The following is a 24,519-nucleotide window of genomic DNA, read 5'->3' as shown; positions in this document are numbered from 1 at the left end:
TAATGAAGGAATGTACAAACATACTTGCCACATCAGTGTGTGTGTGCAAGTGTTCAAGTTTATTTGATGGCAAGAACAGATATCATGATGCAAACTGCAATTGCCATAGTTTAAAGGTAGTCAGTATAAGCCCCAAATTATAGCACGCTTTACTTGCTAGAAGTTTTCAAAAACTACTTTCCTGGAGGTCTTTATTCTCCAAAATTGTTCTCAGACATTTTAAAGGAACACATAAGTTGACTGAATGTCCCAGTGAGGAAAATTTCCTTGAAGGTTGTAATAAAACAGTTTAGAAGTTTGACAAAAGGTGACCAAATATGAATATCTAGCATATTTGGGGCCAATACAGCATACCTTTAAAAGCATCATCTTGCATTTGATGAAAGAAAACTTTACCAAGCTCACCAAGTATAACTCAAAAAAGATAACAAATGATCCCACCATAGAGAACCAGCTCCTAGATCTTACCAACCAATGAATGTTACAAGGCAATTAATTTATGATATTTGATACCATTATCAATATTGTTTGGCTTTTACACTTCATCATAGGTTTTTTTGATAAATATAATAAAGCAACACAAACTGGACATCAAGAACCACTCCACCCCCTAACCCCCCCCTTCCAAATATAAATTTGTTATTAATATGTTCTTTTCCAGTAAATATCCTTTTTTGTTTTGGCTATTTTTTTAGTATTCCAAATGAAACTTGATTACTCAAGCTAATTGTCAAACATTGTTTTGGGGTTAAAGTATCCAACATCATGAAATTTATAAACAACAATAGCTGTGTCAAAGGTAAGGTTATACTTTGTGTACAGTTAAAGCACTATGTATTATCAGTACAGCTGAAACCTTTAATTACATATAGCATGAAATAAGTAAATCTGGTATCACAACTGTACATACTCTAGAAGAAACCTTTCATTGGAAACAACTAACACAAAATGATTTGCATAAGTTTTCGTTACATTACTAAAAATAAACCAATCTTTCTTAATTCATTAAATGTTGAAGTAAATATCTTGAAAAGCCAACAGTATTCTTAATGCATGATATCATAAAAAGTGGACAACTTGTGACGAAAACAATGAGAATATCGACCGGATCTTGAAAAGGTTCTCTCTGTTATAGAGCAGATGTTAGCAGTATGGTATATGCAAATATGATAGGTACCTTACCTACATGTGTATCACTTATCTAAGACCCACCACTACCAAAAATACCCCAGGTACTTTGAATCGTGACACTGCAATTCGATTATGGTATTACATGAGTTATTATGTGTTGAGCCACGCAAGGCTGTCATCAAGCTATAAAAGCATTCAAAGTTCATCAACAATCCAATAAATTTTAATGTTAATTAAAGAGAACAAGTGATTTGTTTTTTTTTTAATTTGCATTTTCTTATGGTGACCATGAATTGGCATGTGCATAGCCTTCAATACATGTATAATACAAGAAGAGAGAGCAAATGTAATCAGTGAATCATTCCAGATTATCGTATCAAAGATGGCACGACGGTAACCAATTAAAACGACTTTTGGATGGTAGAAAGAAAATATTCCGTTGAAGAAGCCTAACATTCACAGTATTTTTCTGGGCCTGGCATGCTGTGAAGAATTAACCAAATGGAATGTCATGTAGATGATGCTTGGCTATGAAGACAAAACTTTGCAAAATGATCTTTAACAACCACATATTGCCATGGAAACTTGCAAACGTCTCTAAAATCTCAGAAAAAGGCACACACAAAGTTACGGTTAATGAATATTCCAAAATCTACACAAACTGAATGGTAAATGTATCTTTCTGTGACATTTGATCATTCCCACTGATAGTTTCGGCAGCATGCTTTGTGTAAACAAGTTCACAATTAAACTGTTGTTGTTTTTCATGATTGTACTTCTACTCTAGCCAAATATCTACTCTACCAACAAACTACTAAAGTCTGACAAGGGAACTGTTTTTTTACTGTTTATTCTACTAGCAAACCTTGTAATAGATTTTGTGAAAGTATATCTACACAGGTATTTTTTGGGCAATAGATAAGCACTTCGTTAACAGTCGCCCTTTTCCCCAACCCTTTAGGTTTAACTATGCACATCATTCCAACAGGAAAGGCAGGGTCTATCACTTTCCATCTTGCAACTTCTGTTGACCTGCTGCGGTGCCCGTAAACTTAGCTGTGTGTCTGCTGTCCATACGTATTTTTACCTCTTGCCCTCAGCTGCCCTTGAACCATTCTGGATCTACGCCACTCTGTCCCCCTGCTTCATCTTTGAGGCCAACCCTCCTCTTGAATAGGAACACGGAAAGGACGTCTAGATAACATCTTCATTTTGGATGCATGTACTGTATCCACTTGGTTGTTAATATCATTTTGTTCTGTCTCTGAAGATGAGTAATTCTCACTTGTTACCCCACTGAGAACTGCAAGTAGGCAAATATTGCTGGAAATAGAGAGAAACAGTACATCATCACAGGAGTAAAATAAATATATTTATATACATTTATATATATATATATAGATATATTTATATAGATATATTTATATATGATAGCTCAGCATTTGCCTGATAGGGGCAGGATTTTACCGATGCCATTTCCAAGAGAAACTGTGAGGTTTCTATCAGCAGTATGTGGTAATCACTTAAAGGTAACTATTTTGAAGCGACTGCACTGTTTATAGATCTGTCAAAATGGCTCCAATATTTAGCAAACCTACAAAAGAGAGGTCTGCACTTTCATGACAAATATGGATGCAGCCATACAAAAAAACAAAAAAACAAAAGAATTTCTGTGGTAAGTGATTACCCCAAACTGTACCTGAGATCAAAGGTAAAACAACACAAGAGACAACAAAAAAAGTTGAAAACCTGCATTTTCGGTACCAATTTCACATGTGGAATCACCATGCTTCTTAACGTTTTCAAATCAGCCCAAAAAGATGTAAATATGTGTAGAAGCCTGTAAAGTAGTTTGACATTTCTGACACATCTATAATGGCAACATGTGTCAGGCAAACCTGAAGCAACACATACATGTGGCAAACTAGAGACAATACCAACTTTATCACAATTCATAATTAGATAACGTGGAATATTTTATGTAACACACTGAACGGTCTGTATATCCTGAGGCTAGTTCACTTATATTTCATGTGTTTATTGGATTTCTAATAACAGCTAGGCCATCTCAGAATCCTGTGTTCCCCCGTGGGATTTTTGGTTTCCAAAATATTAACCCAGAGAAAAAGAAACTGTGTAGGGGGGGGGGGGCAGGGGTTGGAAAGTCTGTGTCACTGGAGAGCCACTCTTAACTTTCACTGTTGGTTACCCCAAGGACAAGGTGAATTAAATAACATGTGTGCTAAATGACTTGATACTAACTATCAATTTCTTGCTGTAAAATCTTCTGTTTAGACAACCACAGGCTGTGGTAACCAACCATGAGAGTTTCACTCTCAAAATCCATCGATTCCAGCATCCACGCACGCTCGGCATAACTGTAATTGTTAATAGTCAAGGAGCATATCAACCGATCGAAGAATTGATCCTCGAAAACATTTGCAAAATTGTCGGTTCAGACGAATACTCTGATTGATCTTAAGGCACAACAAACAGATGTCATTCAAGTCCGACACACTGTCACGATGAATGAATATCTTTAAAGATATTGTTAAGAAATAGATCTTATAGCACATTTAAGGGAATGCTTGCAAACCTCATTTGCTAGGTAACGGAACAGCGAGGTTGTGCATCATGTTACGGTTCATGATGTATATGAAAATTGCTGAGTTAGGCTGCCACGTAACACAAACTTTCACAACTTGAAAGTTAGGATAACACTGTCACAGAGAGAGGTGGTTTGCTATCTTAAAGGTCTGCTGTACATACCCAACTATAGCACGCTATCATGGAAAAGTTTCTTGAGATTCCGTAAACGACTTGCCTTGGTCGTAACATGACCTCTTTTTACCAATAAGTCTGCAACGTCTGCCACATATTGTTTCTTGTATGAGGGTCTTTGTGTGAACGTTGTATGATTAACTACACTGTAGACATGAACATATTTCCACACAGTGTTTACACAAAGAGCCTAATGGTGTTCAGAAGCTATGCAGGCTAATTGTGTAGGCTGAGGTCGATTTACGACCTAGGCAGGTCGATTATGTAATCACAAAACTTTCCTAGCTATAGGAATTAGGAATTATATAATATTAGGAATATATAATTGGAGCCAATAAAGCAGATCTTGAGGAACATTATCATGAAAAAGGATACTCTTGCTGTAAAAGAAGATTCAGTCTTTGTAACCATAGCAACATGTCTGCTAGGCATGGCTCAGTTGAGGTTCCTTTCACACTCTCTGCAACATCAACATGCCTCCCTTGCTTTGCGAGCAGCTGCCAAGTAGACTGCCAACCAGTGTGTGCTGCTTTGGATGTCTTTTCTAGGACCGGCCTGTAATGGAAGGAGAACCATGCAGTCTTACTGTCATGTGTACATAAATAAGGAAGACATATAAGCCAACAACTATTATCTGTGAAAGTCTTAGGATGGTTGAAAGTGGACTTCATTTGATTCTCTGTTTAAGATTCTTGCTTGTTTTGCCCAAGAGATTTATTTAAAAATGTACTGATACTTTAACAGCCCCTAAAACTTAAATGATAGCACAATGTGAAATACTATACCTTACATCTTACTGTAAGCTTACATTATCTACCACTACAATATTGCTTTAAAACTTAAAGGGTGTGAAGACTCGCGCAAAAAGAAACATCTAATGCCGGTAATCTGACCTAGTTTTGAATGAGGTGTAACAGAAGTGTTAGACACCACCATCGATCCCAGAAAATACACACACAGCTTGCTACCTTCGGTAATTAGACACTAGTGTACAGTCAGTACAAACAGCTGCACTCAATACCCGCAGCACAATGTATAAACGATACAGCGATGGACATCTCAGGTCCAGCTAAAGATAACAAGGTATCATGTTTCATTTCTGTCTGCATTTTGTAGCGACACAAACAAAACATCACTTGCAAGCAACAGAAAGTTAACTTTTTCAGATGGCCGCACGCGGTTTGGGGCGAGTCTTCAATGCCTTTAATCTTTATAATTTTTTTTTGGCTGCAATGTATCAATGAGGAGAATCACGGCAGACTGCATCAAAACCCTTCTTGAAATATCATGTTTACATGAGTTTTACTTTCTGATCTACAGTACAGTATGATGACCTCAGATGACTTCTCACCATATGGTTTACCTACTGCATATGCATGATCCTCTGCAGGTCTCAAATGACCTTTCACCTCCACTAAATTACAAATCAAACATTTATTTTCAACACTAACATTTTTTTCTGAATTCGGTCAACCAGGAGACTCATGGTGGACACAAGTTTTGTTTGCAACTTCTCATTAGCTTCAGGAAAATCTCTGAATACTGCAACATTGGTCTTTCCCTCCTGGGCCCTCGAGCAGCAATGGTACTGCTCAACGGTATTGATGAGGCTCTCCCACAGGGCCTCTGTCGATGTCAGGCACTCTCTTCTTGTTTTCAGGTCCCCCCGCAATGTTGCAAAGACTTTCTTTATGTGCTGTTTTAATGGTTCCATTCTGAAAGAAAAACACAACTGTAAGAAGCAAAAGAATTATGAAATCCTGTGATTACTCAAAGATGACGATATATAGCTTCTCTAACAGGGAAATGAATTCAACACAAGTACATATGAATGAAAGCCACGTTCAATCGATGCAACTGTTCACAAGCCAACGTTGTGTCCATCTGTAGGTTTGGATATTTTCTCATTCTTTGTGATTGGGTTGAACTTCCAAGGAAAAGGCAGCCACATTATGACTTAGTGATCAGGGGCGTAGCAAAACTTTTTTTTTTGAATTAAGGGGGTCCCACAGTGCTTCCTGGGCTGGGAGGGGGCTAGCAGAACCTATTTTCTAAAAGTAAACATTTTCTGACCATTTAAAGGTGGACCAGACATTTTGGGGAGGGGAGGGACATCAGATGAGATAGGCCGGCCTACACTGTTTTATGCTGGAGTTGATGACTTGACAAAGGGTTACACAAAGGGTTACTGGAGTGTTAGCTCAGTGGTTAACACCGGTGCCTTCCAATCATAAGGTCCCTGGTTCGAGTCACTCCAAGATTAATGTATGTCGTCCAGTTACAGAGTTGTTGACAATTAACAATTCATAATCATGGACGTTAAATTTGAATGTAAGAGACTGACCTTGGTCAGCTTGCGGCTTTGATAAGCCAATGATGGCTTCTTCGCGAGTTCCTGCTTGCAGGAGGATCTAATATACATACATATACATACATACATACACTTTGCACACAATATGCCAATGTGTAGTTTGGAAACAATTTGGGAGTAATTATAGAATACAGGGCCACTCGATGATTCTATCTGAGCATCCGGATGCGCGGATGCTCAGTCTCACCCCAGTACATATGTAAGTAAAAAATGTCAAAGTCCCAGTTCTTTCTTTTTGAGTGGATGCGCGGATGCGTGGATGCGGAGTCAAAAATTTCCTAAGTCCTTTCCTAGTACTTCCGGAATTTTAGTGGGCGTCGCACATGTACGGATGCCTTTTAAGAACGACACACTATTGATGTGGAATATCTTCGTACATACGGGACTTTCAGTATTGGAAATACGTGATGGTATATGTTGAAACTTTTCGAAAATTATTTAAGTCCATTCCTAGTGCTCCAGGGGTGGATGCGCGGATGCGTGGATGCGGAGTCAAAATGAAATACGTGATGGTATATGGGGAAACTTTCGAAAATTATTTAAGTCCTTTCCTAGTACTCACGAGGTGGATGCGCGGATGCGCGGATGCGGAGTCAAAATGAAATACGTGATGGAATTTTAGAGGGCGTTTTACGTGTAATTATACGGACATGTACAGGCTCACCGCGCATCCGCGCATCCGGATGCTGGGAAGAGTTAATGAATGGCCCTGTATTCTATAATTGTACCACAATTTGAATCAACTTTGATATACGACTTTTGCAAAATAAGTTTTACAGATTCTTGCTTAGGCTCTGAAGTCTGTGTCCTCCATTTTAATGTCATTATGGACTCTGGAGGAGTCCCAATCTCAATGCAGGAGTTTCAACTCTGAATCTGATCTGTCTTACTTTTACTAGGCTGGACTCTTTTTGAGTTAGAGTTCCTACACTGTAAAAAAAGTAGCACTTCATTCTAGAGTATTAAACCCCAGCATACTTGAATTGAGTGCACCAACTGCAATTCAGTTGTCACTTACTGGACATTAGTAAGAAACACTGCGAATTAGGTTTTGTGGTATCACCTAATTCTAGTGATAGGATAACAAGACTCAATTCAAGTGTGTTGCAAAGGTTTGTGCTAAATTTAAGTGTACAGTATGTATAGTTATGCTAGCTTAGTTGGTTTCACTAGATTCAAGTGAACTTGGCCCATAGGATTACAGTACTGTAGTAACATCCAAAAGCAAGACTTCAAATGATCACAATTAAATGCTATGGAATGGGATCATAGTCATTGTTAGATCTTGATTTTGAATGGAATTGGTATAGACACATGATGTTGCATTCAAATGTTAACTTATAGGCTGCCTACCTTAAATTTATGATGCATTCAACCTTACCAGCCGTAAATCCATATACATATGTAACAGTGCTTACTCATAGAAGTGAAGTGCATTTTCACAGCAAACATCAGATGCAGTCTCTGCGAGCAGGATTCTAAGCCACCAAGTGGCTTGAGCAGTGACCACAGCTGTATACATGTACTGACTGTACACCTACCGAAGGTAGCAAGCTGTGTGTGTACTTTCTGGTATCAATGGTGGTGTCTAACACTTCTGTTACACCTCATTCAAAAGTCTAGGTCATATTACCAGCATTAGACGTTTCTTTTTGCGCGCCGAGTCGTACTACCCTTTAAATTCCTCTAGTTAATTGAAATATGACAATAAAATGATGACTCAACAGAACACTTCAAACTCAACTTGTTTATTACTTTATAATTTGATGTGACAAGCATGTTGAACTAACTTCAAAACCCAATTAAAGCTTACTAAAACAATTGGCCATACATTAATACATTGCAAAGCATGGAATAATTGTGTGGCACATCTCTTTCCAACAGTGTACATGTTTTTACTTTATGCTTAAAATGTTACAAATAACTCCACAGGCAAAAGGAATTGGTGCAATTGTGAATTACTCAGCCTTTTGGCTTTCTGGTTATCAAAGTAAAGATCTCTGTGCAGTTTCTGTAGCCACTATGCCCTTGTAAATATATGTTTTCAAGAATCCGAGACGTACATGACACCATACCTATATTTCATCCAATTGCAACTTATTCATGAAACCACAGTAACAAATAATGGGTGAATATGGGTAGAAATAGGTTGTCTGGTTGATATTCTTTCTCACGCCTGACTTAACAGTTCTGAAATATTATTTCTGAAATTGACATATTTCTTTGCTCCAAACTGAAGAATATGTGCTACTTCATGTAGGGGAAGACAGTCACTGTCAATAAGCAATGACATTTCTTTCTCCACATCAGGAATTGCAATCTCATATGAGAGCAGGTTTTCATGATAAAAAATTGTTTGCAAGCAATCACAATGTAAAATTATCTTATTATAATTAACAACCAAAATTTGGCTTACCTTTGCAAAACTTGGTAGTTCACGCTCTTTGTCAAAACCCAATAGAACCACAGATACGGTTGCAACAAACTTAATGCCAAACACAACAACCCATTTTGCTGTTGATATGCTTCGTACAGGATTTTGATCTCTGTGCATTACACCCTGAAGGTATAGAGTATTAACAGCCATTCTATATTCGTTATTTTGGAGAGCTGTAGATTTCCCAATTTCCAGTTTTGTGAACAAAGGGCAAGACGATCCATCCAGTTGGTCATCCAAAAAGTTAGTTGCATGCAGACTCTGGTGTCTCTCGCACAAAGACTTGGCAATGTTCTTGAAATTTCCAAGTCGTGCAATTTTCTTAAAGAATCTGTGCTTAGCTTCAAATCTAGTGCACCATAGCCTTATTGGTGGACCATACATGACAATGAGCATTGGCATATGAATCAAGTAGTGTTGCTTTGGGGTAATTTGTCGATTATACAAAAGCTTAAATCGAGCAAGGTGTTCAGAAATGAGTTCTTTCAAAACACTCACTGTTTCTAAACTTATTACGCATGACATACAAATATGAGCTATTTGTAGAATTTGATGCAGATTTTGCCAGTGCGCATTCTCTGATGGTACAAGATCTTTCACTATAAATGGAACAATCCTACACAAGGTCCACATCTTAATTGCATCATCAATAAGAGGTGATGCATTGTCATTGATTACATTCTCACTGATTGGCTTAGGAATGTTTCTTGTTTGGTAATAGCCATATGGGAATGATGTAATACCAGCATTTAGCTGGTCTATAGTTGTTAATTGTTCTTGCACACAATACTTAATGAACAATTTCAGTTCAAATGGCAAAATTCCTTCTAAGAAAACATGCATGAGGTCTTGTGGAAGCATATGTGTAACATCGAAGAAAGGAAAATCGCACATAATGCTTCTTCTGTTCACACCAAATACAGTAGAATAATGACTACGAAGTTCAGTATTAGGAGCTGTCTCAATCAATCTACATTGCTCTTCATGAGATTTTAAAGATCTTGGGTTGAAATTAGATTCAGAAAAACTTTCTTGCATTGTCACCTCATCAGCATTGCAATGTCGACATTTCTGAAAAGCGAACCCAACCCCTTCTTTAAACCCGCCACCTAAATGGCTTGCAGGTGTATCAGCAACAAAAGCAAGAAGAGCCCCAGTGACCATCGTGTCATTTTCAATTGTGACACCATCAGCAAGACTTTCAAGATCCTGCTGAAAGGGTTTTAGGATGACATCAAGACCATGCTCTTTGATGTGACTGTACAGTGCTGCTGCATACAAATTTATTGATTCCATTTTTGATCTATACTGAGGAGCAAGATTCATAATAGAGTAATAAAACAAACCAACTTTATGTCTAATACGCCTCGTCCCTATTGGATTACACAATTCAACGTCGTCATAGTAAAGAACAAGCTTCAAGGAGGTCCCTGCTCTAGAAAATAATTCATGTGTTTTTAGAATAGTACCATTGCTCACGTCTGTCATTATTGCATTTTTCTGGTGGTGCTGCCTTTTAACCACTTCTTTAAGATACCTTTGATTAGATAATAACACTTTCAATTGTTCCAACACAGGCACATAGTAAAAATAATCCTGAACCATTACTCTTCTTCGCCTGTCTCCAGCACCTCTAAAAAGCAGACGATTGCCAAGAAATCCTTCTCTTGCTTTCTGTAGAATAGATAATGACAATACTGTTGAAACATTGGTTGCACTAATATTGTTCATACTAAAGTGGCTCATTCGAATATTAAAATGATGATTAATGTTTAGTAAGAAGGTTAGGTATTGATTTGGTTTAAACCACAAACTGATTAAGCAAACTATAAAAAAAAAAAATTATTTAAACTTAAGTTTTTGAGGCTTTTGACTTCACAAGAGTTAACCATGAATTCTTCAATTCATTAATTTCACTTATTTCATTAACACACTGTATAGTGAAAATGCATCAACTTCGGGTGTCTGGTGGAAAAACTCAACCAAAGTCCCCTAATTTTGGTAATTTTTTTTGGGAGGGGGAGGGGTGGGGTGGGCGAATAGGGAAGCATGGGGAATATATGGCTACAAGATGTGTCATTCGTATGGCATATGTCTTTTGCACCCTTTCAGCCAACACCACCACTAAAAGATTACCTCTCCAACATTTGCCATTACAATAAAAATGAAGATAAACCATAATTGTATGCTCACCACAAGAGGAAAGAGTGTCTCGAAAAACTTTTTCTGTCGATATGCTGTGTCAAGATCGTCAAATGGATTGATTTCATCCTGAAAATATTCTGAAACAGTGTTCATCAATGCAGGGGAACAGTACCCCTCTAGAGCTGAATTTACTTTTATATGTAATCTCTGTAATATATTTTGCACTAGCGCACATGTTTCGTCTTTGATGTTATCCACTGTTGCCTGAGGAAGACAGCTTCTATGCTGAACACGAGCCAGAAACATACTAGCAGTTGTGTACTTGTCTAAGTGGTTGCACTGATTGTTGTTTTCCACAACCAATATTGGATCTGCTTGCTGATCCCCCTCATGGGCCATTAATGTACCCTCTACGTTTTGAGCGTCACCTTCATCAGGTTGTCTGACAAGAGGCCCAGCAACATTTTGCATGTAAGCATGATTCTCTTGTCCAACTTCTTCATCCTCTTCCATAAAGTTTTCTTCGTCAGGTTCTCTTACCAGTGGCCTAGCAATATCTTGCATGTATCCATGATCCTCTTGTACAAGTCTAAGATATGCCAATGCATTTTCAAGAATACCTGGGGCAGCTGGATAAAGGTATGGGCTGTTAGGTGCTGGTCCACTTAGAAAGAAATGAGGATGGACCTCTGTCATGTGTTTCCAGATACCTTTAAAAGTTTTGTAATTCCTCAGGCAATGTTCAAAACCACATACTAGATTGAAGTTTGGATATAACCCATGTGGGGATCTAACATGGTGTAGGAGATCAGTAAGTGAGGGATTGGGAAGGAGTATGTTGGAAGCTGCACAGGAAAAGCATATCCATCTCCCTTCCTGCTCAATATCCATGGCAATCTGAAGAGGAAAAAAAGTTCTACTCATATTTATGTGTGTTGCACTGTGTTCATTTGTTACTAGCACTGTACCTCAGTGAGTAATTGTAACCACACAATTAGCCAACTTAATCAGAACTATGATTTTGTTACTATACATTTTAAAGGGCATTTCCAGCTAATTTCATATGCCTTTAAACATCTTTAATTCTTGGACTTAACCGTAAAATATAGATTTTGCATGCACGACCTTCAACCTATCAACTGCCAGTCAAGTGACCAGCTATGTAATCATTGTTAGGACTATTCCGGTTGTCAAGTATCAACATATCAAGTTGTATCAAGTTTGCTGGAATTTCAAAACAAGTTGTGTTAATTCATCATGGCATATTGCTTTGTGTAAATCACACCAAATACACTGTTAATATTAATAATTGCTTACAATTTATGAAACGTGATATCTACAAAAGACTAGTTTCAATGGATTGTCATCAGTTAACTTCTCCAACCAGTGTTGGACATTAACTGGTAAGATCTAGCATTGCCCGACCCCCCCCCCACACCCCCGTTTCTTCTCATGTTTGGTTATTTTACATACTTCAACTAACTATGGAGTTGCATCAACATTCCTGCGTGGCTGAGCCTATCTTACACATGCATATCGCAATATGTACACAAGCGCATTTAACATAAAAGCAAAACCAGTATTCCGCACTTTTTGTTCGGAAGTTTCCGCAAGGATCTAGTCGTTTCTGTTACAACTAACGTGAGTAACAGTAATGTGTACACCTGCCAGTGTCCCCACTTCGAAGGAAAATATCATGAACAGTATTACGGAAAATCGTTACCAATTCGTCAAGTGGCAACAAATGTATAAAAAGTTGCAAACTAAATGAATTTACACTACCAGGATAAATACAATTGTTAATTACTTACCTTTGTCCGAACGGTGGATATGGGTTACGTAATTTCTTGAGATTGTTTGCGCCCATCTGATAGAGATGTTTCATCAAAGAGTGGAAACCTTTACAGTATCTGGCAATTGCGTGCGACGATCATTTACCTCGATGGCGACGATGGAAAGCCTGAAGTGTCTGGACCCTTCGGCCGCGGCAAGTCTTGTCGTGACTAAATTAGACATGTCCGAAGAAGAGAGTGCTATAGTAGACGAACGTTTTTCAGGTAAGGATTCTTTTGTTGTAACTACGGTATTTAAAGTAATCAGTTAACTCGTGTAGTTTATGCCGCAATGTTCAAGACCCTCACGAGTCTACCGACTGATTACAGATGAATAATAGCCTATCGTGTTGGAAGTATAGCAAACTTTATGACGATTGCATTGTCACGAAATTTTTCTCTGGCATTATATTCATTCATACCGTTGACTGACGTTTTCAAAACGTTACGTAAGTTTTGCTAAAAAGTATGAACTTTACCTTTTAATATATTGGATGCTTATCTTTACGGTAGCTATCTTGATTTATGTAGATTTTCAGGTGATGCATTATTTGCCACTGCTGTATAACTTAGTATAGGCCAGAATCCTATTCCTTATACACATCGTAACTGATATGTGACCGGTCCGCCAGTACGAACAATCACGTGAAGCCCGGATGTTATGAGTATTGTAGAACTTGCAACATTGCGCCATATCACCATGTTATGGCTTTGTCAACAAATAAGTTTTACAATAAAATAATAAGAAATGAAAAGGTAAATGAGATGCATCAGCAGAAGGCTTTTACTGAGGCATTTCTTTAATCATCATAGATTTAATTGCAGAAATTTTTGTTGGGAGAAAGTTTGTTGGAAAACTAACTTTAGAGCAGGCAGATCAAGAGGAAGGATAAGTCAAGTCCAAATTTTTTTCACATTGTGTTAAATAGGGTCTGAGCAGGGCAGTGTGTGTATGTGTGACCCCTTGCTTGTAAACATGATATCTCAAGAAGGGAAGCTTAGATCAAGCTCCTATTTTGTGAGGAGGAGTACCACATTAAGTTGAAGAAGCTTATTGTTTATGGGGACATCAAATGTCATTTGAGGTCACCAGGGGTCAAATTGTGAAAACCTTGAAAACATACCACAAGAAAGGAAGCTTGGACCAATCTCATTCAGTGTGTAGTTGTGACAATCAGTACAAGAAGCCTGTTGTTTTTTGTGGAGGTCAAAGGTCAGATTGCAATAAAAAGCAATAACATCTGAATGTTTTGTATATGCTATATGTCAAGAAGGAACTTGCTTGAACTCCAAACTTATACCTTAAGTAGCCTTTAGTGAGTAGATTATTTGTAGTACGTTTCTTGGAGTCCAAGATCATTGGAGTTCAATCTGATTTGAAAATACAATATCTCAAGAATGGTTAATTGCTTGAACGTCAAACTGGATATGTAAAAAGCCATTAGTAAGAAGATGATATTTTGTTTTTATTGAGGTCAAAGATTATTTGAGGTCAATATTGGATATTCTATTATTTGACAACTACTGTACAGCCCTTGGTGTTTAATAAGTTTATTACTTCTAACCTTTCCTATGTGGTTTAAAAACCGTTGGTTCTCAAACAGGTCACATTGTGTTTCACTTCAAACATTAGCTCATGTTCTAATATAGCTTGTGCTCAGTTTTCATGTTCTTTCCCACCCATGAAAACCACTTTTCTAAGTTTTGCAGAAGAATAATGTGACAAAATGAATACAAATTCTGACCTTTTAATGGTATCATTGGTTACTTTATGCATTCACAATGCTTTGAAAATACATTTGTATGAGCGCCTTCCCCACCCACCCAAATCCCAAAATAATAAATATACACATTTTCTCAATTACTCTACATTTTAATAAATGAGGTATGTTTAAGGGTAGGGAGAACTTGACTTTGCAAATAACAAAATTCAACATTTCGACACCCCACTTGTGAATGTATCTGATCCATGTTTTACCCCATCCCTCTCCCCACAATTTCATATTTTCAGAGAAATAACATCACCTAAGGTGTAAACATTATGTCACAACATTCTTGACCTCATAACCTACAAACTAAAGCTCATTTTCCGTTCATGCTTTTCCCTTTTTAGCTTGCAATATCAGTGGGTCACGCCTTCTTAAGCTAACAAGAGACGATCTATTAGAAGTTTTCCCAGGGGATCTCTTCTTTGGAATCCGACAAGACTTACACAGTTTTCTGTTAATTGTGAAGGTAAGTGAATGGCATATATTATTGACTTACATTTGGACAATTTAAATAGGAAACAATGTAAATAGGAAATTTGAAAACAGTTCAAAGATTTTGACTGCATAAAGGCAGGGTAATAAATGTTGTTATATATCAAATTTGCAACAGAAGGTTAAGTCCTGCTGTACTATTTTAGAGTTTGCTCAGAAATTATGTTGTAATAATATTTAATATTAAGGGAACTTCAAAGCATCTTCTTGTTATCTCCCATCTATATTTGTCTCTCAATGCCAGGATGAATGTAAACATTCCAAAGGGAGTTTCTCTGAGGTGTCTACTCCAAGTTCAACCCCTTGTGTTTCACCAACCCATTGTGTTTCACCAGCAACAGTGTCATCAGATACAGAAGATGCACTTTCTGACTCTCCATTCAGCCCACCATCTATACCAGTGCCACTCAAGAGGCAGAATGCAGTTGCTAATTTTCAATCATCCAGTTGTCATGGACTTGAAATAGCAAATCAGTCTGACGACCCAAAGGAACTTGGACATAACTTCAAATTGCCCAAATATTTTGGACCAGCCCTTGACAAAAAACTGAAAGAAGGTAATCATCTATCAGCGAAGGAACTCAATGCTGTCATCGACATTGTCAGAACCCATGTTTGGGTGAAGTGTCCCAACCCAAGTGTCCAGACAAGAAAATGGTTAGCAGGAGCATTGGTCAACAAGTACCCAGAAGCACTGGCACTAAAACACCCATATGAATCACTTAAAAAGATGGGGCTTCCAGTGCCAAGTGAGTTACCAAATTTCAAACCTGAGGTAAGTTGAAACTTAATGTCCTTGCTAGTAGAAACAATAACCTTGAAGTACCAAGGATGGGCAGAAACTCAATGTCTGTAAGTGAAAATAAGTGCAAATCCATCAAAACAGCATTATTTGTCTACTCCTCGCATAATGATATATCTAACTAAATGTGAGAAATTAAGAACTTACAGCTTAAATGTTTTATCGTTTCTTGGTTCATTTCAATGGTACTATAATATTATTTGAACAAAAGCAATTTCTTAACGAATTTTTTTCTTCTTAACGTATTTTTATCTAGCTTGAAGTGTACAAAAAGCTGTCACGGGCATTTGAAAACAAACGCCAAAGTTTGAAACGGTTTTCTGAAGTGGACACTACCAGTGACTCACAAGAAGATACAGAAGAGCTTGATGAAGGTAAAAACTATAAAATAATAAAAGCTAAGGAATGTTTTAAATGTCTTTCTTTAACAAAACTATCTCGATAGCCTGCCTTAAATAATCCAAAACGTGGCTATAAATGGATATTGTAACTGATCCTCATTGCAGTGATGCTTCATTGCATGTACCTGCTTTCTGTAGGACACTTTTGGGTAAAGTTGTTAACATTCATTAAATATATCATCTTGTTTCAATTTCACATGTAGGTGAGGAGTCAATGCAGGCAGTTGAGAAACACCATTCAATGCTGCTGAAAGCCATGAATCATGGCGCCCCACAAGAAATTGTTAACGATCTCTTTGTGAGGTCATTCAAAAAGCGGAACACAATTATCATGGATTTTCAAGCCAACAAACGAATTGAGCTAGCCCTAAAGTCTTATCCCCTGTTGGGTGATTCAGAAAAGGTAAAATATGAACATATTAAAAATCACATATTTTTGGGGAATCTGCAGTTAAAGATGACTAGCAATGGTCTATTGTGTATGTTGTGCTGGTGTGGTTTACAAGTGTATGTTACAGCAATTAACATGAAGATTCTTCAACAAGAATAACCATTTGTAATTGATTGTCATTTCAATGATCCTGTTTGTGTGCACATTGATCCTCGCAGAAAAAGAAAATTCCTTTTCAACCATTTAATTAAAAATTACAAAATATTGTCCCCTCAATTATTCAAGATTTTGAAACGAGAGTTGGATACCCTAAGGCAAAACAGTAAAATGGCACTACCTTTTGTATTTCTGATCATTTTCCCCAAATTTCTGTTGTGAACAAAAGAAATTGGAGAAGATGATCTGGAATAAATCAGCTAGTATGCCTTCTGATCCCAGGCATTGCCTAATGACCTTCTCTCCATAGGTCACTTCCCCAATTTGACCCATTCCTGTATCATATTATGAATGATGAATAAAGGCAGTTAACGTTTTGAAAATGTTGGTAACTCAGATGTAACTTGCATCATGTCTTGTACAAAAGAAACATTTTTCTTGCTGTGTTTATATACTTTTGTAGCTTGCTGCCGAGATGCTGATGATGATGGGAACATATCCACTTGCATCAAAAACAGCAGAGTTCATCACAAATTTTGACAAACATGCAAAGTCTCTGGTAAAATACATGTGTCAAGTCGACATAATAGAAGAAGAACCAGAAGCTGCCGGTAAGTATTATGAACAGTTGTTGATGAAACATCAGAAAAATAGTTTGTGAGTGATGCAAGGTTGATGACAGAACGTTGACCAGAGTCAAACAATGACATGCATTAGTTAGAAATGCATTGAATCGCAACTGTGCAATAAGAAAAAGTAGAGTACACCTGTTAGCCTACAGAGCTTGCAAATGTTAACCTTCACTGCACTCCTGTAACATGTCTTTCTGTTGCACGATAACTACTTAACTACAACTGTTGCTGTTCTGTTGCTGATGGCAAAAGAAGCTGTGAACTCAAGTTATGCATGTGAATGTGTATAAATCTTTGATTGGTTCCCTCACTATATAACAATGTGAGTTATGTTTTTTGGAGTCTCTTCAATGCTTTAACACTTATAACTAGAGCAATTGTTTGAAGCTTCTACAGTGTATGGTTGGTACAGTATGTTCATTTTGAGTTATGTATTTTTGTTAGCAAGTGAACTTGGGCTGTAGAACCAGTAACTTTATGCATTTCCTGCCAGGAATGCAAAATAAGTGCTCAATTTTGATTACAGTAATTTCAATGCCATTTCTCACAATGTTATTGGTAATTAATATCAGATGTTTGTCTAAGTCTATAAACTTTCGGTAATAGTTGACAATGACAATTTTTGCAACAAAATAATAAATTTCTGCTGATCTGCTGATAGTATACATTGGAATTTTGTTTTAAAAGCTTGCATTGCCCACAACAGCAGTAAGTTTTTTGAGAGTGTGGGTCAAATGGTTTGCAAGGTTATCAAACCCAGTTATTACTACTGGTAAATTCATTTCTATATGATACATTCCTTACATGATACATTCCTTTCCTTAACAGATGTTGAAATAGTGGCCATCACACATCTGTGTGATGTGTTTATTACAAAGAGGAAGTTGCGGTTGTCACCCGCCAAACAACAGCTCTTTCTCACAAGAGAAGATTATGGCAAGGTATTGTACAATGACCTCTTGAAAGTCATGTTTTTCTTAAATAAAAAATTCACCCACAACAACACCCAAATACAAATTATTTAAATATTGGCATTGATGATGACTACATCTGTGATGATGTCCGATTCTGTTATAAGGCTAGGTGAGTTACGGAATTGTATTGGACAAGCTTGAAAATTAAAATACAAGTACATGTGATCTCATGCCAGGTCTTTGTATTTGTTTAGATATATTTTTAAAACATGTTTAAGACCTACAGTATATTACTATATTTTGTCATTGTGTCAAATCTTTTTACACTTCCAGGATTGCAGTGATGAATCAACACCATTCCTCTTGGTAACAACATCTGACATTATCCTGATGGGAAAGCAGGATGTACCAATCCTTACGCTAAAGAGAGATGAAGTTAGCAAGGCTGTGGTCTCTTTGTGTGCAGCCTACTATGCATTTCAGTTGGAGTTTCCCCTGCAAGCAGCAAATGCATATGCATTCCTCGATGAATTCATCATCAATTCTGCCAACACATCCAAGAATTCTAGTTACCGAAATCAGGTCTCTAGATATGCCAAATTTTTGGCAAACTCATGTTAGTGTTGGGAATTTGAAAACACTCCCTTAAAACTTTCCTTTCTTGTGCCTCTGTAAATATGTTTCAAAGATTTAAGATACATTAAAAGTGTTCGTGGTAAAGTCAAACATGTAAGTTGTTAAGTTTGAGCAGCTAGCTGGCTCAATAAGGAGTTACACATTTTCCAAACCTTTCTATTTAACAGTGCACCCTGAAAAAAAAACTTGATATCATTATGATTAAAGAAGTGGCAAATACTGTTTATGCTGATTATTTCTCAAGTAAGAGGAAAGAGTAAAAAACCTCCTAAAATTTGTGGCACAGTAAAGACTTACTGTATTTTGTTAATTACTTTTACTAGTAATTGTGTTGACTTGCATATAATTGTTTTGGTTGCAACAGTAACCTTTCCTTTAAATAATAATATCAGTAAGTTGGCCATTTGTTTTATTGGACAGCAAAATGTGTCAAGTTAACTCTCAAAGAGGTTACAACATGTTAAAGAGCAAAATTTGCAATATTTACATCCAATGATGGCCTTGACATTAACAATGCTTCATTAAGGAACCAAAGCATGGATTAAAAAAAAGAGAAACTGTTTGTCTGCTCCTGCCATTATTTTTCAACCAAGTTCATTATTGTGGGTAAACTTATGTCTTTATATCATCTTGTTATTTATGTTAGAGACATATCAAGTATTGTAGAAGTTTGTGCAACATACCAAAGTGTGGAATAATGTGCATAACTGTGCCTTAGCACATCCCTTTTTGTTTTCCATTCTTTGTTTATGGTCCACTGGGCATTTTGCATATCATGTAATAGTTTGAAGTCTTTTTCACAACAAGAAGTGATACCATGAGCAATGACTTGTTTTCTTTTTTTCTGCTATATTTGGACAGCTGGTTGACCATGAATCAGTGTTGTCATACAGTTAATTCTGGGTTCCTGTTCCTTAATCCTTAAATGAAATGTTTTACAAGTGTGCTTAAGGTATGGTACAGAAGGACTACAGAAAAGTACTACTTACAGTTTTATAGTGGCCTTTCCAGCAGGAGCAGTCACATTCTTCGATGAAAGTGCTTTGCAATTTTATGAAATTTTTTTTTGTAATTTGACAGCAAATTTGGGAAGTGATGTGGCTGACCCTTGTATCACACCATAAAGTTTGCTATTTTGACCCTTACATTACATTCAAATGTTGTGCAGATTCACAAACTGTTTGTTTTGAGATGAAGGGGTGGGGGTGGGGAAGAGTTAATGTTAGTAGGGTAGCAATAAATGTGATGCAATTGAATGAAGTAGGGGAGAGTTGACAGTTATTCCTAACATTCAATTGATTGAGACGTAACATTGAATACTAATAGTTATTGACTGACACGATAATTTTGGGTATCTTCACGTAATCCTGTAAAATGAATGGCAAACTTTTTATAAGAACAATGGACATCTCACAGTCACAAAATTTCAATCATATAATGCACTATTGAACAGAAAGACATAAACCTGAAAATTTTTGACACAGCTATCAATTGATCAGTCAACTCAAATCCAGTAGTTAGCAATAAATACAAGGAACTGGTTAAGTGCATCAGTGCTTGAACTGGTACAGTAGACTCAAGCATTTTTCACTAAATTTCAGTGTGTTACTGAAGTTCAGTGCATATTTGTAACTAACATAACCGCTGAATTCTAGTATGTTAACACTTAATTCAAGGGACTGACTTAGTGTGCAGCGCTTGAAATGACGCCGTAAATTCCAGTCTATTTTGCTTGAATTCAGTGCTATTTTTTTTACAGTGTAGCCAAACCCTACTTCTGTAAGCATTTGGCGATTCTTTAAGTGAGGTTTTGGGGTAGCTCTACCGAAACTGTACTTACTGTAACGTTAGAACTTAGACCTAAGATTCCACAAACAGACATAGAGAGAGTGAATGTACATTAGCCTACCTCACCAGCAATTGTATTCGAAGTAGGCCTACAGCGGTTAGGCTTAACGTTGAGTCGATAGCAGTTAGGACTCGAAAGTAAGGTCCTTGTCCACGAAGAACTTTAAGTGTACACAGGTTGGGACTTCATCCAAAAACTGTTGTTCTATGGTTCACTTTCATTTTTCTGTCGGGTCATTAATCTCGGCCTATACCCCCAGTAGAAGACCGTGTGCGAATATACATATTTTGGGGTGAAAACTCGTGTATCATATTACGCAATCATGGCTAACGAATGTTGTGATGTTTCTTTTGGAACGCATAAAGAACGAACGTTTCTCGTCAACAAGTGTATAATAATTTCTATGGTTTTATATATGTTTTATATAGGCCTATGCAGTTTGTACTCTCAAGTTTCAGTGACGGCAATGTACGTGATGGTATTTTTGAAAATACAAAAGTTTCATTGTCATTTACTATAGGCAAAAAAGACTGGTTTCCAAAAATCCTTAACGTAATTTAAATTGAACGTTTATCTTTGTCAGTGCAAACTCTCAAATTCCGAACGATTCATGGAAAGGCTGAGCTCCATATCTATTCTGAACTATAGCACATAACCGTCTGCAAAATATTTGAGTAGATAAACACCATACAGACTATGTCGGTAAAGTGCTTAGCAAAATGCATTAGCTCGTTCAAAACTTTATGGTAGTCGGTTTTTCCTGGTTGTTTTGTTTCTGGTTATGTATGGGAACCATTGAAATGAGACACACCTACTTTTATATTCTGGTGGATGTTGTTGCGGCAGAGCTTAGTAATTATGTGTGAAAGTGCATTTCAGTTATGGGATTTTAGAATGGAAGAAAATGAAAATCAATAAACATCATTGTTATTGTATTTCAGACCACCCAATGATAGAATCCACTGATATGCATCGGCAATCAAACATGGAACGCCGGTAGTTGGCGTCAGCTGGTTTCCGGGGGAGCCGAACAACGGTCCACACAGCGCCGGGCCGCGATTTTTTTTTCCCAAACAGGTTTGCAATTGCGTGTAAATAGGCGCTCATGATTGGTCGGAAAAGTTACGTCATCACGATAGAAACCTTCACTTCCAGGTAACCAAAGTCTCTGCATCCATTCGTTGCAACGAAGATATACCCGTTCAAAATTACCCGAGGCTTTTGGTTGTAGATGTGTTTGGAATTGGTTTAGACTTATTGAGCACACTACTATGGTATGATCATCTACTTTGATCGAATTTTTCTGTGAAGGCATTAGTCGATAACAACGCACAGTGAAATGTTCGTACAGGGTACATCAAACATGCGCTGGTTGCCTATATGTATTATAACTGTGTACACAGTGCAGTGACGGAGAAATATCATATTGTAGCATGGTGGGCTCATAATTGACGCACTTAAGGATTTGATCAAAGATGTATATCAAGGAAAAATCCAAATCACCCAACTCTATGTGTTTTTCATATGTGTAGTTCCTCAGAAATGTCATGATCTCAAAATATTTAAGGATCTGTGCTTATGCACAGTACAATTGAGCAGAATTTGACCACAAAATGTCTGCCGTGTCAAGTTCTTTCATACCCCTAATTTGACACATTCGTCGATTAGCTAACTGTAGTCCAGGCCTTAGTATACATCCATTGACTTTAGATGCTGTTTGCAATGCTCTGAGCCTCTAAGCGCAGACAGGTCAGGTCCCAGAGAGTAGTCTCATCATATTGAGGTAATGTTGGTAGTTAGGATGTAAGATTTCCAAATACCCAAAATCAAAAAAACGTTCAAAACTGGGGGGGGGGGGGGGGTGTTAAAAGCTTAAAAAATACCACAATTTGGTCAGCAAATAGCTGAAATGGATTCAAACTCATGAAAAATGTAATTCTGCTTGATTGTAAAAAGTTTAGGTGGCCTGCTGTATCGTTGCTAGTAATAATTGAAGGTGCGTCAATTACGGGGGTGCGTCAATTATGAAGCCTTGACTATACACTAAACTGTTTGCGTATATTCCTTCAAGACTCGTGAAGTTGATTTTAATGTAGGCCTACCCATTCCACGAAACGAATTCCGATTGCAGTAGAACGGCTCACAAATCTTTAATAACGTAAACACGAACCCAATAGAATGTAGCGTATGTATCATAAGTAAGGTCAACATGTGATTCAAGCATTAAAAGTAAAGTTAGGGCGTTTGATGGGAAACCCCGTAACTAGACTTAATTAAGTGTCAGTGTGTAACTCAGTGCATGTCTTCGAACTTCGAAGCGATGTCCATTATTGATGCTGACGTCACGAGCAATCTGATTGGCGGAAAACTCCGTAATTGCAAACCTGTTTGGGAAAAAAAAATTCGCCGCCGGGCCATCGCTGCCGGGATCTTGGTCTTTAGCCATACTGACCTCAATAATTAAAAGGTTGCATGAAATATTTAATAACAGTGGGCTGATAAACCAGCATTATTAAGCCATCACCATGACCCCTGTCATCAGTATCACATTTATATCTTCTTCCAAGAATCTGAAATTGATTTTAAGATATCTGCAATTATTCTGGATATCTGAAATAATTTGGAGGTATCTGTAATTTAATTTGAGATATCTGAAGTTATTTCGAGATATCTGAAATTCCTTATTAAATTTTAAAACGGCTTTCCATACGCCATACTCTTTATAGGTATTAAAGAAAAGTTACCAAAGAAAAATCCTATAGGAACGAACACCAAACTACTGATGGACTGCATGTCAAACCCAGTCCGGGTTCTTACATCGAGACTGTGACAGTGTGATCATGCATGGTCAGATGTGTATCAAGTGTCCTTTAGAAAGGTGACAGATACTTACACGCGATCTCAGCCAAGCAAAAGGCCGAGAAGCAATCTGGATTTCATTCTTTAGTTTGCTTTCTTGTCTTTCAAAGGTATATTTAGTTTCCTCAACCAGATTGAAAATGGGTTTAGGAATTGATTTATATGTAAGATTGAGAAGGAGAAGAAGACAATTTTATCATTATTTTGCATATCATTTACGTCATACACATAGAGAAACATATATAATACCGGATTTTATAACAGATATATCCGAAGTTGAGGCTACCTAAAAGTCAGCAGTATTGACCCCACTTTGTATTTTGTTTTCAAACTTAAAGTAACTTCTGAAAGTATTTGACTCCCACTTATTCATAGTCATTATTTATTATTCATAGGCTATCATAGCCATTGACGAAGATTCAATTAGGCGAAAAGACAAGTCTCAATGATTAAATAAGGGGACTAAAACCCTGACAATCATAATCATATCATTGATCTTACGAATTTTAACAGGCGAGACGTCATGCCTAATAGAGGGCAGTGCTCTAAATTGCCTAATAGAGGGCAGTGCTCTAAATTGCCTAATAGAGATAGGGTCTCTATTGCCGAACTCCCCTCCCAAATGCTGGATGACTGGTCACCCGGCCTTATCTCACAGATATAAGAGAGAGAGAGAAAAAACGGTCCTCGCGCAAGTCAAATCATATAAGAAGATTGTTCAAATGTGAAGTACTTCTTAATATTCCAGACTGGACACTTTAACGTACACGTTCAGACTTTTTTTTACTGTTTTCCAGAACGCATGGGAACCCGGTATGTCATGTAAAAAGCTTCAATCAACGATATACCATTATATAAGAATGGCCCATGTAAATTGGCAACTCTATTGGCAGAATTTAAAGCACTTTGCAGTTTGAACGA

The 24,519-nt window shown here is 37.3% G+C and overlaps 3 protein-coding genes across 10 annotated transcripts; 1 reads left to right on the top strand and 2 right to left on the bottom strand.

Annotated features, from left to right (window-relative positions):
• Positions 1–163: 163 nt before the first annotated feature.
• Positions 164–21,123, bottom strand: LOC139964249 (AFG2-interacting ribosome maturation factor-like). 5 transcript variants are annotated; one of them, XM_071965728.1, is made up of 5 exons: positions 20,731–21,123; positions 5,364–5,627; positions 4,288–4,467; positions 3,394–3,509; positions 164–2,454 (listed from the first exon to the last, which is right to left on the bottom strand). In XM_071965728.1, exons 2-5 carry the CDS (start codon positions 5,624–5,626, stop codon positions 2,420–2,422), a joined length of 594 nt encoding a protein of 197 aa, XP_071821829.1. In that variant the 5' UTR covers position 5,627; positions 20,731–21,123; the 3' UTR covers positions 164–2,419. The 5 variants fall into 5 exon arrangements, with proteins under 5 accessions (XP_071821829.1, XP_071821812.1, XP_071821820.1 ...); XM_071965711.1 differs by having other exon boundaries at positions 5,364–5,644; positions 20,800–21,123; XM_071965719.1 differs by having other exon boundaries at positions 5,364–5,644; positions 20,805–21,123.
• On the bottom strand, positions 7,206–12,816 carry LOC139964197 (uncharacterized). Of its 4 annotated transcripts, none has more exons than XM_071965626.1 (3): positions 12,677–12,816; positions 10,914–11,762; positions 7,206–10,394 (listed from the first exon to the last, which is right to left on the bottom strand). In XM_071965626.1, exons 2-3 carry the CDS (start codon positions 11,754–11,756, stop codon positions 8,454–8,456), a joined length of 2,784 nt encoding a protein of 927 aa, XP_071821727.1. In that variant the 5' UTR covers positions 11,757–11,762; positions 12,677–12,816; the 3' UTR covers positions 7,206–8,453. The 4 variants fall into 4 exon arrangements, with proteins under 4 accessions (XP_071821727.1, XP_071821736.1, XP_071821716.1 ...); XM_071965635.1 differs by lacking the exon at positions 12,677–12,816 and adding an exon at positions 12,456–12,555; XM_071965615.1 differs by lacking the exon at positions 12,677–12,816 and adding an exon at positions 12,339–12,479.
• LOC139964220 (uncharacterized) lies at positions 12,742–19,711 on the top strand. The gene is made up of 8 exons (XM_071965662.1): positions 12,742–12,922; positions 14,811–14,932; positions 15,203–15,733; positions 16,017–16,134; positions 16,365–16,564; positions 17,172–17,319; positions 18,169–18,281; positions 18,588–19,711. The coding sequence occupies exons 1-8, from the start codon at positions 12,742–12,744 to the stop codon at positions 18,873–18,875; spliced, it is 1,701 nt and encodes a 566-aa protein (XP_071821763.1). The 3' UTR covers positions 18,876–19,711.
• Positions 21,124–24,519: the final 3,396 nt, after the last annotated feature.

The sequence above is a fragment of the Apostichopus japonicus genome, chromosome 3 (assembly GCF_037975245.1).
Source record: "Apostichopus japonicus isolate 1M-3 chromosome 3, ASM3797524v1, whole genome shotgun sequence".
NCBI classification, from domain to species: domain Eukaryota; kingdom Metazoa; phylum Echinodermata; class Holothuroidea; order Aspidochirotida; family Stichopodidae; genus Apostichopus; species Apostichopus japonicus.
This window is presented reverse-complemented; position numbering and strand designations above follow the sequence as displayed.